Source organism: Pinus tabuliformis, chromosome 1_2 (genome assembly GCF_031772625.1).
Source record: "Pinus tabuliformis cultivar Carrire ecotype Pingquan chromosome 1_2, CPIR1, whole genome shotgun sequence".
NCBI lineage: Eukaryota > Viridiplantae > Streptophyta > Pinopsida > Pinales > Pinaceae > Pinus > Pinus tabuliformis.
Window position 1 is genome coordinate 20,241,196 of NC_142298.1, and position 14,372 is coordinate 20,255,567.

General features: G+C 37.8%; 2 protein-coding genes and 2 long non-coding RNA genes across 4 annotated transcripts; 2 read left to right on the forward strand and 2 right to left on the reverse strand.

Annotated features, from left to right (window-relative positions):
* The first annotated feature begins 529 nt into the window (after window positions 1-529).
* On the forward strand, window positions 530-3,512 carry LOC149204115 (uncharacterized). Its single transcript, XR_016251737.1, has 2 exons — window positions 530-885; window positions 2,826-3,512. It is a non-coding gene; the product is annotated as an uncharacterized LOC149204115 (long non-coding RNA).
* Window positions 951-2,325, reverse strand: LOC149204116 (auxin-induced protein 22B-like). Its single transcript, XM_089393203.1, has 3 exons — window positions 1,823-2,325; window positions 1,416-1,681; window positions 951-1,267 (listed from the first exon to the last, which is right to left on the reverse strand). Exons 1-3 carry the CDS (start codon window positions 2,308-2,310, stop codon window positions 1,041-1,043), a joined length of 981 nt encoding a protein of 326 aa, XP_089249329.1. The 5' UTR covers window positions 2,311-2,325; the 3' UTR covers window positions 951-1,040.
* Window positions 3,513-8,349: 4,837 nt separating the features above from the next.
* Window positions 8,350-12,145, reverse strand: LOC149204117 (uncharacterized). Its single transcript, XR_016252361.1, has 2 exons — window positions 11,908-12,145; window positions 8,350-9,503 (listed from the first exon to the last, which is right to left on the reverse strand). It is a non-coding gene; the product is annotated as an uncharacterized LOC149204117 (long non-coding RNA).
* Window positions 12,146-12,876: 731 nt separating this feature from the next.
* On the forward strand, window positions 12,877-13,820 carry LOC149204118 (thaumatin-like protein). Its single transcript, XM_089393204.1, has 2 exons — window positions 12,877-13,011; window positions 13,109-13,820. Exons 1-2 carry the CDS (start codon window positions 12,936-12,938, stop codon window positions 13,675-13,677), a joined length of 645 nt encoding a protein of 214 aa, XP_089249330.1. The 5' UTR covers window positions 12,877-12,935; the 3' UTR covers window positions 13,678-13,820.
* Window positions 13,821-14,372: the final 552 nt, after the last annotated feature.

Genomic DNA, 14,372 nt, shown 5'->3' on the forward strand with positions numbered 1-14,372 from the left:
TGGTGGGGTTGATCGGCTGGATGGACACGTTGCAACCAAATTTTTAAAGAATTCCCCTCCTATATTTTCCTGGAATCACTTAACTGGCCATTTGCAATTTTTTATTTTCTTTCAACTTTCGAGAGCCTATACACGTTCAAAAATGACAGAGCGGTAAACGTGAGAACACACTGATATTTCTTTTCACAGTCGCCATCTTTCTACCACCCACAGCGTCAACCAACAAACCAACGCAACGCAACCGAAGGAATTCTGCGCACCTACTTTCATCTCATCAAATCATGTAATGCAGAATCGCTATACACAGCATTTCCTGTTAGTGGAAGACATGATTTTTTCACATGGGAAAATCGTTGTACGCAGCATTTTCTGTTAGTGGAAGACTACCGACTGTCTTGTCGACGGCCACCAAGTCAGCGCATGTCTCTTTTCAATAAAACTTTTTTATTGAATTCATACAGCACGCCCACGAATTTTCTTCATCTCTCCACCCAATTATCACCCTTTCTATCCAATCTTTCACGGCAAGGGCTAACCAGCCATATATTGTGCCATTAATGCCTTTGCCAGCTATGTATGGGCAGCACGTCAGGCAGGATGGCATAGGATGCATACATGACTCCGGCCGGCGACCTCGCGTTTCCGGTGACATACCCGGGACCCACCAACGAGGGCCCGCCCGCCCCGTCCCTCCGTTCCCGCTATCCACGTCAGCGCATGGGATCTATGTTCAAATGAAACTCTTCCCTCGCGCCCATTTCATTAAAATTGATTTTCGAACGCCGATGGCTCTGCAACCTGCTCTGCGCATCCGTTGCTAACAATCGCTGCATCCTGCTTCGCATGTCCTCTGCTACGTGCTCTACGACTGCTCTGCGATCACAGGTATTTCTCTGACTACATTTGACAAGTCTGCTATTTGTCTGCTGCGAAATCTGGCACATGAACTCTCTCAGAGAAAAGGAACATTGGGTTCATCTTCTTTCTTAGGGTTACTGTGAGATAAACTTGCTAGGGTTCCCCTCTTGATTCCAGCAGCATTAGGCAGTTGGATCACTGGGTCCTGTTTGCTTAGACGAAAAATTCTCACCTAGACGACGAGCATCTGAACTCTTCATTACTCGCAATCTCTTCACAGACTTCACAAACATGCTGAAAAAAATAAAAGCATTTTTCCATTCAGAAATCTGCCTGTAACGATGATAAAACAAGAGACTCGCCTGGTTATTATTATTTTCAGGTAAAGGATTTGCATCCGATGTTTGAGCTGCAAATAGAACTAGCGAAATATTCAGAATACTTCTATGTCTATTTCAAGCGAAAGATTCAGAAAACTTGTATGTTTATTTCAAGCGAAAGATTCAGAATACTTCTATCATAATTTCTGTGCAAGATTGAGAGATTAGGAAACAAACCATTTATGGCGACTCGGAACATTTCATCCAGAGCAGCAGTGAGCTTTTCGTAACTGTCATAGGCCTTCAAGTCAATTTTGCGGCCTATAGGCACGCCATCCACATTTACTTTGACGAACATGGTGTTGATTTTCTTTTCCCCTGGATCTGCTGCTGGAGGTGGAGGTGGAGGACGATTACAAGAGGGGGCCGCGGCTACTTTGGGTTGCGCAGCCAAATTCTTTCTGAAGCTCCAGATAGGAGGCCATCCTACCACCGGCGGTGCTCTGTAACAGCCAAAAAATTAAACGCACTCATGAAAAATGCATTCTACCCAAAATCTCAAAAGAAAAAACACAAAGAAATTGAAGGAAAGATAAATTAAAGACCAAAAATTTAAGAAAATAAAAACAATAAGTTGTACAGACCTGGAAGGGGTTACACTTTGGTTCGGAGCACGATCAGTCTCAGCTGGGGTTTGTATCTTTTCAGAGGCAGCAACAGGCGCCGGCGGTCTCTGGCTCTCCTGAGAAGCTTTAACTACAGATTGGGTATTTTGGGTGGATATAGCACCCTCCCCAAATCGATTGTTCGTTTTATCATCTGGAATCCCGCTGGGCGCTAAAGCCTTGGAATAGTGTTGCAAATTCTGCTTGCTTTTCTGCTCCCAAGTGAGCCAAGCGTTTGCAAGGCCATACTGCTGCGGAACAGCCCAAGGAAATATGAAATTCCTTGGCTGTAACTGATTCAACAACTTTGAGTCCGACTCTGGTAATCCAAACCCAAAATCACGCATCAAATTCACTCCCAGAGCATCAGAGAAACCTCGCTTTGCTCCTGAAGCAAACTTAGTAGAAAATCCATGACTCCTAATTCTTGTTGTGGCTGCCCTGGTTGAAGCTGTTGGTTCCAGCATGTGATAGTCGATGTTAATTTCAAGTATAAATGATAAATCAAACAGTAGTAAATGACATTTAATCAGGATTTTTCATGATGAGTGCAATCCTATGAGCAGATACTACCTGAAATTATTCAACAGCAGATCTCTTGGATCAGGAAGAATACCAGAGCTAACTGATGAGTTAAGGAGAATCCAAAACCATGGCTAACATCCAAAGTCAGGGAGACAAACACTCTTTAGACTGCATCACATTTCATGCAAAAATTAGTTAATCTACCGAAGGATAAACCAAACAAAATTAACCTGAAGAGCTGTCAAGCCAAATTGTGGTAGAGGACTCATCCTCTGACACTTGCTGATGCTGAGGATGTGCATCCTCTAAGTCTTATCACTGATATGGTATTTTCTGTTATTTTTCAAGGATGTGCATTCAGACTTGAGGTAGCATAAAAATAATCAATTTCAATCAGGATATTTTGTCATGTTAAAGTATTCTAACATGAATCTATTTTGTTGTTGTCACTATGCAGTGCTTCTAAGCCCACGGAATGGTGGAAAAGTGGACACTATGCATTGAAGTATCATGCCGCCCCAATCCTGGTCCAGCATCTTTAAAAATTGTCCTTCACAATGGGGCAAAAAATCATGTGATTTATAGAATATGGGAAGTGCAGGGAAAGACAACCAATAACGAAGAATACTACATTACACTTGTTGCAGGTTTAAAAGAGGCAAAACACAATGGGGTGAATAACATAACAGTGCTGACAAACTCAGAATTAATCTGTAATCACATGGAAGGCATCTACAATGTTCGCGCAGACAATTTGAGGCCCCTCTACAGAGAGGCAAAAATCTGGAGTGCTCGATTTAATTCTTTTTCGATAAAACACGTTGCGGAGATCCATAAAATCTCTACTCATCTAATGGTTGGAGCAATCTCAAGTGTAGATGTAGGTGCCAGAGATGATTCAGGATCATCGTTCATTCCACTGGCAAACATTGATCAGCATCAATATAGGTCTCGACTATGTGTATACACCATGGTTGTCATTTTTATTGGGATTCTCATACCGTGGTTCTTTCAGTAAAGTACTCGTGGATGTACTTTTTTTTGGTTTTGTAATATCATTCACCTTGGATGTCCAATCATGTTATAACTGAATTCATGTGTCCAATTATGTACATTATATTTGAGGTGAACTAATTATTCTTAACCTACTGGTGATTCTAAAGGCCATCCACAAGTTGGCAAATGTGTGGATCATTGCTTTCAGTGCATATGAATATGTGAATGTTTGATTGGTTTTAATTATGTCCATTTAATATTTTTCAAACTTGACTAGACTACTATTGGACATGGAATTATAACTCCTCAGCTTAATAATATGTATGCACAATCTTCTTCAAGCATCATTCATGATTGCCTATTAATACTTGGAGGGTACCAAAGGCTCATAGTTACCTTGTTATCTACACCTGTTAATTCCATCCACATACTTGCAGCTGCTCCATAAAACAACACAACTATCTGCACAAGCAATCTGATTTCCTTCATTTGAAGCATTTTTGTTGAGTAGGGTTTGCAACACACAAGCAATTCTAGGTAATAAATCCTTTCTTTTCCTTGCTTTCCATACTATATGCACTCACCACATATTTATTTCCTTCAACTTGTTGCTTGACACGAAGTTGGAATCCTTAACACCTACATATAAACTTAGAATGCTGATCACTTGGAACATGTAAGTATTAATTCTCTTTTTGTTTCTTTAAGGACAACTGTTTTATAGCCAGGTTCAAGCATGTTTGCAAACCTCTGGTCGTCTGATGATAACCATTCTTCGACATTTGGGTGAGACAACCGTCACAACTGAACTTTAGTAACATTCATGTTAGACCTCTTATTTCTTGTAGGTTAATCAACCTCCATGCATAATTACGCTACACTCTCAGTGCATGGATGCTCACATTATCATGGAATAGCATTAATGATCCACAACTTCGTTAGAATAAATTTCTGCAAGAATACATTTCATACATAGAGCAGAGCAGACGACTTAAAGGAAAAAAAGGATGAAAATAGTCAACTGAGAGACCACGTTCCTCTTGAATAATGTGCCAACGACCAGGAATCAACCAGAAAGTAGTTATGGAAAAACCATCTGCCATCTCAATCCTTTCCCTGTACTCATGTTGAAAAGAGATTGGTTGTGATGAACTCGACTTAAAATGGATCTTTAACAGTTTTGGAAAGACCCTCTGTCATCTCAATCCTTTTCCTGTTACACATGTTGAAAAAAGATGGTAAAATTGTTTTGTGATGAACTAGACTTCCTCAAAATCGATCTTAACATTTGTCTTTCCATAGTGCATGCACTCTTCATCTAGTTTATTACCATTTATGAATCACATAAATTTGGATGTTGTTTACACATTTTTCCATCAGCAAGAATGAGAGTCAACTTTAAGGTCACGAGCTTTGAAAATTTGTTAATTAAACTCTGAAATTTGTTAATGGTTAGTTCTTTCTCTAGACCGGCTTTAGACTGAAAAAATAAGCACCTCTTAAAGAAAATTATTCCACCAGCTCCACTGAATTGAGGTTGTCCCTGAGCAGCATCATCAAAAAAAATTCCTAAGCCATTGATTTATCAATTAGTTGCACAACAATCTATCTTGGGTAAAATATCTGGGGGGTTTGTTATCTTTCAACTGTTTGAAAAAACTAAGATTGTTCAGTCCTTGCTATGTAGATTGGATTATTAGCCATTCATGCCACCAAAGGCTGAGAATGACAAAGAATGACATAATGGGGTTTGGGTTCTTTTTGAGGCTGAGCTGCTTTAGCTGGGCTTTAATTTTTAGCTTCCTCACTTCTTTTGCATCATCAATCAGAAGCTCTTGCAATAATATTATTGATGTGCTGGATGGCATTGCCCAAGTAGCTAGAAGTTTTCTCCTTAATTCTGTTGGTATTAATCTTGTTTAGTTACATGCTTTGATAGGTAAGTGATACGAACAAAACTATTTTTCTTCTGTATTTCAAGCTAATGCAAACTTTTGTTTAAAAACATACAAATGTACACGGCCTATTGTAGTGGAACATGTGTAAATCCAATAACGACAATAAAGGCATATGTTATGTGCACTGAACAATTTTAGCTAATATATGTAATTATCTCTATATAAACGATCTTCTACACATATCACAATCGGTAATTTAGTTGAAGTATACGCATTCCTATCACCATGAATACAAAAGCAAATTGCTATAATAAGCATGAACAAATAAATAACAGAGACATCAATATTGCAGAGGGAGATATTTCTTGAACTCTCTGTATCCAGTACTCATAATAACATGATGATTAATAATGCAAACTTGATTTGTACAAAGTTGTATATGCCAGATTAGAATGCAAACACTAAGCAAAATCAGAAACAGAGATACACCCATGAAATGAAAGTCTGAACTGGCTAACATGTAAAGTCATTTGCCCAGCAATAGGCTAATAGCTGTATTTTAATTGCAAAGTAGACTGATATCAAAAAAATAAATCTACATAAAACAAGATAAAGTAATCCATAATATGAAAATGAAGGGTTACATATAACAATTCTTAGCAGTAAAAAATCAAAAACCATGCCCTTGGTTATTTAATCTCAGGCTCAACAAAAGAACAATAATCAATGCCACTTTCCAAAGTAAATTTTGAAAACTAATCCGAGCATACACAGCAATATAATCAGAGCATTGCTGGTGGTGATCCTGGCATCTATAACAGATCAGTACTTGGAGAAACATTTACATTTCATATCTTTGATGATAAGTGGACCTCTACCACTCGGGAAGGGACAGTTTACTGCCCCTGTTGTAGTAATATATGCACTGCACAATTTTACCATACAAGTATAGTAAAGGGGCAATTATACATTATCTGGGTTGTCTGTGCTTTTGGTGGTTTTTATTCAAAATTAATTCCAATTAAGTTTATCCTGCAACAATATGAACATTATGATTCTGATTGGTGATAATAACTTACATTACTGTTAGTGTGAATTCTCTCGAGAATTTTTCCTTTTGCTTTTGGCTAGAATATCTTAACCAGGAGTCTCAGTCACCTGCCCTCACATTCTGATCTCTCACTTATCTTCAGGGGCAGGATAACAACCCAAATGACCTTTCTTATTCTTTTGCTCTCTCGTTAACTTAAAGTATTGTTTCACAAAATAAAACTTAATGCCTGCTGTTGAGTTTTTAATCTCTTCAATTGCATGCCTCTTTTATCATATCCTGCCAAACCAAATCAGTTACCATGAACCTTTTATGTCTTCAAAACATGCTTAAAAATTTATGTCTTCAAAACATGCTTAAAAATTTGGATTTGTTTTCTCTTCATGGGACGAGCTTGTTTTTTCTTGATGGGACGATCTAGTGGTTGACACAATGGGATATATTATCCCCTTTATCCAGTTTCAAAATTTCAAATCCTCTTTTCAGTGGTTGGCACAATGGGATGTTATCCTCTCCACCCGATTTCAAATCACACAGGGGCATCTTTAGCTCCTTGTGATAAGGCTCAAAGAGTAGGCTCCCCCACTGTCGTGGAGTCTCAAATCTTGCTAAATCAAAAATTCCTGGTATATTTGGCTATTGAATATACCCTTGGCATTATAATGGCAATCCCTAGATTTGATCTTAGGCCTCACCTAGAAATTGTACTCACTTTTGAAAAATCATCATTTCAATTAAATCTGTAAATTAAGTGATTATTAATTTGCAGAAACTGGCCACTCAATTGAGAGGAAAACCAGTGTTACCGAAAATTGACAACAGATTGTTGCTGTTCATGTCTACCATTGAAACTGATCTCTGATTTAATGTGTATACCGTCATCTCAAACTGATGTTCCATTCAACAGTTTTCTTTAATGGAGCACACCCTCTTGAAATCTCCTCCAATGTGCTTCCAACAATTTGTTTTGAGAAACTGACTGATGCTTCTTCCTTTTGCGTTCCATTCAGTTATTTTAATTAGATGGGATTTATATTCCCTCCATACAACGAGAAATATTAGTACCCAGGGAATAACCAAATGTCACATATAGTGAAAATTGAAATGATTCAAGAACAGGTGAGTTTTTCATCAACGTGAATCAGCCATTTACTGTGTGTCAGTTCAACTGAAATTCAGAACTTTAATCATGGTTCTTTTTGGATCTATGACAATTTTATATTCGACCATGTCCCAAGGGTTTTCAGGGTCTCTGGAAGAACCAATATGACATAAATGGTTAAACGAGCTGTGATAATCATGTCCATTGATGCACAACAATGGGAAGCCCGTTCACTTTGTATGCCTCTGAATGTTTCAAAGATCCCACTGTCCTCATTTCATATAGCATTGGGAAGCACAATTTCTTTGGTCATTCTGGAACCTTGCAAAAATTCTGTTACAGTGATTCAGACTTCCAATAGAATGTCAGAGTTGCCATAATACACTAGTTCTTATCACACCAATATGACACTGGTATCGTTAAGTTGTTTCCTGCAACATCATATGCAGAGATGCATAGACTTTCTAGTCAACCAAGAGATTAATGATGCCAATCATTTTACAGTGCTGGATTGTAGTTTATATTGCTGATGGTTGTGCCTACCGAGAGTTTCATAGCATGAGGGTACTGTCAAGGAAGCATTATCTTCCTCAATAATTACAAAATTACTTCCTTATCAACAATTCCAGAGTTTATTAGGTTTTGTAATATATTGTCTGCCTTGACAGCTTCAAATGCTATATTTTAGACATTTCTGTGCCTCTCAATCTCCACCTGAATTATGGTGTGCTATCAATCCACACTTCTTTTAAGGCCTGAAAATATGGATGGAAAAAGAGGTTTGATATAGATTTGACGACAATGCTGACAGAATAGACTAGAAACAGTGCAGTACTCCTAGAAACTTGCTTGGAGAATCACAGGTCATCAGCAGCCAAAGTTCAGGAACAAGTGGGAATTGTGTATAATTAATGAAAACAAGAAAAACTCAGAATTTGAAATAATTAAGAGTTCATGAATTTTTCCCTTAATAATATTAACAGAACTGTTTCAATGGTCGCAAAAATGCAGAGCTTTTGATATTACAAAGACCAAGTTGGTTTGTGCCTGCAAAGGAACCACAAGCATAGTTAAACATACAAATAGAAGGAAACCAGTTTCAATGCCCTAACTAGCCAACAAATTTCACCAACCACTAAGAAGTTCAAGTTATTCAAAACTGTCCCAAGAGATTCACACATAATTATGTTCCCTGTCAACCTTTTAAATGCTCAATAAATCAAAGCTGGAGGGCCAAATCAGGCTGTGAATCAACCAGCATTCCAGAAGACTGCCTAACTGGAGACCTTGGAGACTGTTTTTCTACATTCAAATCTGGTGGAATCAAATTTGAAAATTCAGATGTCTGTTGAGAAGGCTGTTTTGAAGGTAAAGACTTCCATAGTTGTTTTTGAGATTGGGATGTATCAGCTCCCATTGGTATCTGCCTGCAATTAAAAGGACTCTGTGTGGTTGAATTCGGCAATTCTAACATCGAGTTTACACCTCCCTGAGAAGTGGCATGAGATGACAGATTCTGAGGATGCATCCAGCTCAGCTGTGAACGCATATACAGAGGCATGTCCATGGGTGCCTGCTGTTGAATAAATTGAGGAACACTACTAGAAATGCCTGATAGTTTTGTATCACCATATGGTTCCCTGGCCACACAATTGGAATTACCATCCAACCTTCTATCAAAACCAGTGCTGCCAGAAGTTGTCGTCTAGACACTTGAAACAGGTTGCACATGTTCAGCTGGTTTGGCAGATGCCCATTGCATAAGTCGGTTACTTCTGGAGACAATCTCAAGCAATTTTGACTGGGATACATTTGAGGTAAATTTTGCACCTGCCAGATTGACTTCACTGGATTTAGCAATTGATGAAGCTGATTTCAACTCACTCTGTTTGACTCCTTGCAAAGGCGTTTGAAAATTTATATTGTTGGCTGACTGTGAACTCATAGATAGAGGAACATGTAACCCAGTAGATTGAGACAGAGATACTAGTCCTGTAGATTGAGCAACTGTTGCAACTGTAGATTGAGCCAAGGTCTGTTGATCCTTGATCTCCTCACGCAATAACAAAGCACCAGGAGGAGCTTCAGCTGTAACAAAAAAGAAAAAAACACGTTGTTATGCAATCGCATACCCACCATGGCCTTATATAACAAAACGAGCCAATTATATATATATACTCTTTGTCAGCTCAAAATTTATAACCATATTGTGTATGTAATTGTGGTTATCCATATATCAGTTTAAGTTGAAGTAACCATTTTTCCTTTTTCTGTTACTAGTCTCATAATTCAAGAATGCTTACACAGCCTTGTGAATGATCCGCATTAAGTAGCCAGAACTTATTATTATTAAAAAATGTTAATGGAAACCTCTAATTTATTGCAGTGTAATAGAAAAGAGCATACAGTTTGTATATAGAGATTTATAAGCATACTGATGCACTTTTACTGTTCAGCTTTTACTGTGTATGTAATTGTGGTTATCCATATATCAGTTTAACTTGAAGTTTGTTTTATCATATGCAATTACAAGAATATAAGAAGTTAACAATGAATATGGGAGTGAATCCAATTAACATAAAGGCTATCAATATTCTCCTTCAAAACACATAAACAAAAATGCAGTCCTTGAGGAAAAAGTTGAAAATCCTAGGAATTGAACATGTACAAACAACAAAACTTTTACAAGTAGAAAAAGAAAAGGCGCAACTGCTAGAAGAGTTTATACGAAGAAACAATGAAATTGAATATCTGCAAGAGAAGATTTAGCATTTAGAACTATCTCAGAAGGCTCATGTCTGTGTTGCTTCCACTTCAAATGCCATATATACTTAGGATCTTGTAGAACAAATGTCCAAAGCATTATCAGATCTTAGATTATTTGAAATAGAATTGAGGAAACATGGGCACTCTAGTAGAGGCAAAAGTACAATTTAATATCAAAGAAAGGCATCTCAATTCATAAAATGAAAGAAACAAAAAACTGATACATGAAAAATAAGTCTCTCAAGAAGAAATCAATAAATTGAAGGCCAAATTGAAAGAAACTTCTCCCTGTTGGAAGCAAAGTGGAAAGTTTTGGAAGAAATCATACAGGTGATGCACTCAGTTTTGAAATATATTTGCATTGTGGAAGAACAAAAATATCTACTAGGAAAGTCATATACAGTCATCAAAATAATTAATAATGAGTTGGAAAACAAAGTCCTAACAACAAAATAAATGATAAAATATTTAAATGATAAAACTCCAAATGAGCTTAGGGCACTAGATGAAGTTGACAAAACATATTTCATAGTAGAAGTAAAAAAGGTTATCAAGAAAAACTTCTTTACATCTGTAATTGCATATGATTTTCCCTTCAATATAGCTGTTTGTTTTATGATATTTCTGGAGTTCCTGTATTAAACTGTTTACTGAGATTGTAGCTTGTTTCCAGGGATTTTGATCATGTTGATTTCACGCTGCACTCCATTTTTTACGCCTACGGGTGGTTCTTCGTATTGGAGGAACCATGAATAGACTTTGAAGCTCTCAATCAGCAAAGCTTCAAATATTTCCTGTCAAATCAAGGGTACAGTTCCTCATGTCAAAGGATTAGTGCCATTGCAAAATTCTGCAAATCCTTTGATATCATCAGCAAGACTGCCTGCAAGATGAATAGTAGAGATGAAAAGTCACATCCTTGTCCTATATAAATATTTGTAAAGCTTATTTTCTGTTGGAAAGTCCAGTATCCTCAACTAAACTAACCATTTTAAATCATCTATAGTTTAGATGATCTCTTTTTATCTGTCATGATTTGTTGTTTATGGTTAATTCAATAACCAATATCTTTTTCCTCCTCCATTGCGGATGCAAGTATCATTAAGGGCTAATAGTAGTATTGTCAAAGAACTGAGCTATTACTGTCAAAGAACTGAATTCTAAATTTACAATGGCAGGTATGGGAAGTGAAGCTTTGGAAAATCTCTGCCTCGTTTTCCTCACAAATAGATCCTTCCAATTTGCCTGAGAAATCCCTTATGGCAGTTTCAAGGGTAACATTCTTATCTGGTATGCCGGTTCCAGAATCTGCACAAGGGGCTACTGATCATTCACATAAGTTTATGTGAAACCAAAATTTTATCTATTAAGTAGATGCTTATCCTCACTTTCAAGTTGACAATCCAGAATTTCGTTACAGGCAGATTTCTGAATGGAAAAATGCTTTTATTTTTTTCAGCATGTTTGTGAAGTCTGTGAAGAGATTGCGAGTAATGAAGAGTTCAGATGCTCGTCGTCTAGGTGAGAATTTTTCGTCTAAGCAAACAGGACCCAGTGATCCAACTGCCTAATGCTGCTGGAATCAAGAGGGGAACCCTAGCAAGTTTATCTCACAGTAACCCTAAGAAAGAAGATGAACCCAATGTTCCTTTTCTCTGAGAGAGTTCATGTGCCAGATTTCGCAGCAGACAAATAGCAGACTTGTCAAATGTAGTCAGAGAAATACCTGTGATCGCAGAGCAGTCGTAGAGCACGTAGCAGAGGACATGCGAAGCAGGATGCAGCGGTTGTTAGCAGCGGTTGTTAGCAACGGATGCGCAGAGCAGGTTGCAGAGCCATCGGCGTTCGAAAATCAATTTTAATGAAATGGGCGCGAGGGAAGAGTTTCATTTGAACATAGATCCCGTGCGCTGACGTGGATAGCGGGAACGGAGGGACGGGGCGGGCGGGCCCTCGTTGGTGGGTCCCGGGTATGTCACCGGAAACGGGAGGTCGCCGGCCGGAGTCATGTATCCATCTTATGCCATCCGCTGCCCATACATAGCTGGCAAGGGCATTAATGGCACAATATATGGCTGGTTAGCCCTTGCCATCTTTCACAGGGTCTTGGCGCATATTGGAAAAACCCCTTCGCACAGAGGTCGTGATCGCCGGTTTGAGGATGACGCGGAAGCTTTTGGGATGTGTTAATTTTAATTTTAATTTCACGGTATGTTTTAAACATATTTTGGAATTTGTTATAAAAATCAAAATGAATTCTTTAATCGTATTCGGAAATATTCCTGGAATGTGCGGGGATATTCCTGGAATGGCGCGTACTAAACTACGACTCCATCTGTACATCACGCTCTCTGATGTTTGTTTTTTCTTCCGAAATTTCCTCGTGCCCTCTGCGCCTTGTGTTTTCTAGACTAAACAATAGCTTATTCAGTAACTATTGCCGTGGCTTATTGTACATCACACATTTTATCTTAATCTTTTTCTTAGTAAAATTTTCCACATAGTCAGTCAGATAGAATAAGAATTTCGTCGGATATTTGTGATCGCTGGTTTAAAGCGGCCTTGAACATCTAGAAGTTGATATGACTTTCGTGCATTATACGGTACGCTAAGATCAAGTTTTGGCTAGCTACCCTCGCCTATATATAGAGTCTCACCTGTGATATACAAGCATGAAATAAGCTCAACTGCAATTCCTTCCTTGTGTTGCGCTGTTTTGTAGTGGTGTTTAATTACTTCCCGGTGGCCGTTGCAATGGGGGCAACAACATTGGCAGTTTCGGTTTATGTTACAGCAACACTAGCATTAATATTTAATCTCTATGTTCAAGGTAAGGTGGTAATCCCTCGACTGTATTTTATGTACCTATCATATTTGTTTGTTTTGGTGAGTACTAAATAAACAATTGTTTGCTTTGGTAAGGGCAGGAGCTACGGGTGCAACGTTTGTGATCCAGAACCACTGTTCATACACGGTATGGGCCGCAGGAGTTCCCGTTGGTGGCGGGCAAGCGCTGGGGCAGGGGCAATCATGGAGTGTTGATGTGCCCGCAGGAACAAGTTCAGGCAGATTTTGGGGACGTACGGGATGCTCCTTCGATGCCTCTGGTAAAGGAAGCTGCAGCACTGGTGACTGCGGTGGCGTGCTCAGATGTACACTCACGGGACAGTCTCCTACAACGCTGGTTGAATATACTCTGAGTGGGAGCAACAATCATGATTGCGGTGGCGTGCTCAGCTGTACACTCTCGGGACAGCCTCCTAGAATGCTGGTTGAATATACTGTTGCCCCCATTCGCAACAATCAAGATTACTATGACATCTCCGTAATTGATGGTTTCAATGTCCCTCTCTCCCTAACTCCCTCCGACGGTAGCTGCACAGCACTGACTTGCAAAATGGACAAGTGCCCAGATGCCTACCTATATCCCAGTGATAACACTAAAACCCACGCTTGCGCTTCTGGTGCTAATTACATCGTTATATTCTGCCCTTGATGAGAAGCTTATCATACTGAATTCTCTGTTCGTTACATAAAATCCATCCCTACCTTTGATACGTAAACCGAATTCTATGTAGTATCATATCTATTACAATCAACATATTTATAATAAGAGTACCATTGTGCGCAAGAAGATGTATCCCGTAAAATGGAAGTTCTATCCTGTGAAAAAGGCAAGGCATAATTATTTTTATAATATTTTTATTTCTTATTTTGTAAATGAGTGATGTTATTTTGGATATCTTTATCGTGTGTATATCGATCAAATCGGATATATTTACAACCTAGATCAATTGATTTTAAATGATTTATTAAATAAATATAGACGATTTCGTGAATTTTATTTTTAATTAATTATTGTTAACATATATTTTTTATTAAAAATATTTTTGTAATTTTATTAATTAACTAATTTTATTTTCTATTTATATAATACACCGTTATATTTATAATATTAATCATATCACATTTACATATAAATTTGAGAAAGGAAAAATATAACACAATTTAAAATCATATATTATATTTATATTCTGAGTTCTTTGCATTGAAAAAAGGAAAGGTTACAAATCTTTTATTCCATAAATCAAAATAATATATAATCATAATTTAAAATCAAAATAATATATAGCGATATTCATAATAATAACAATATTATTAAATTTAATGCTTAATGCATTAAACATATAT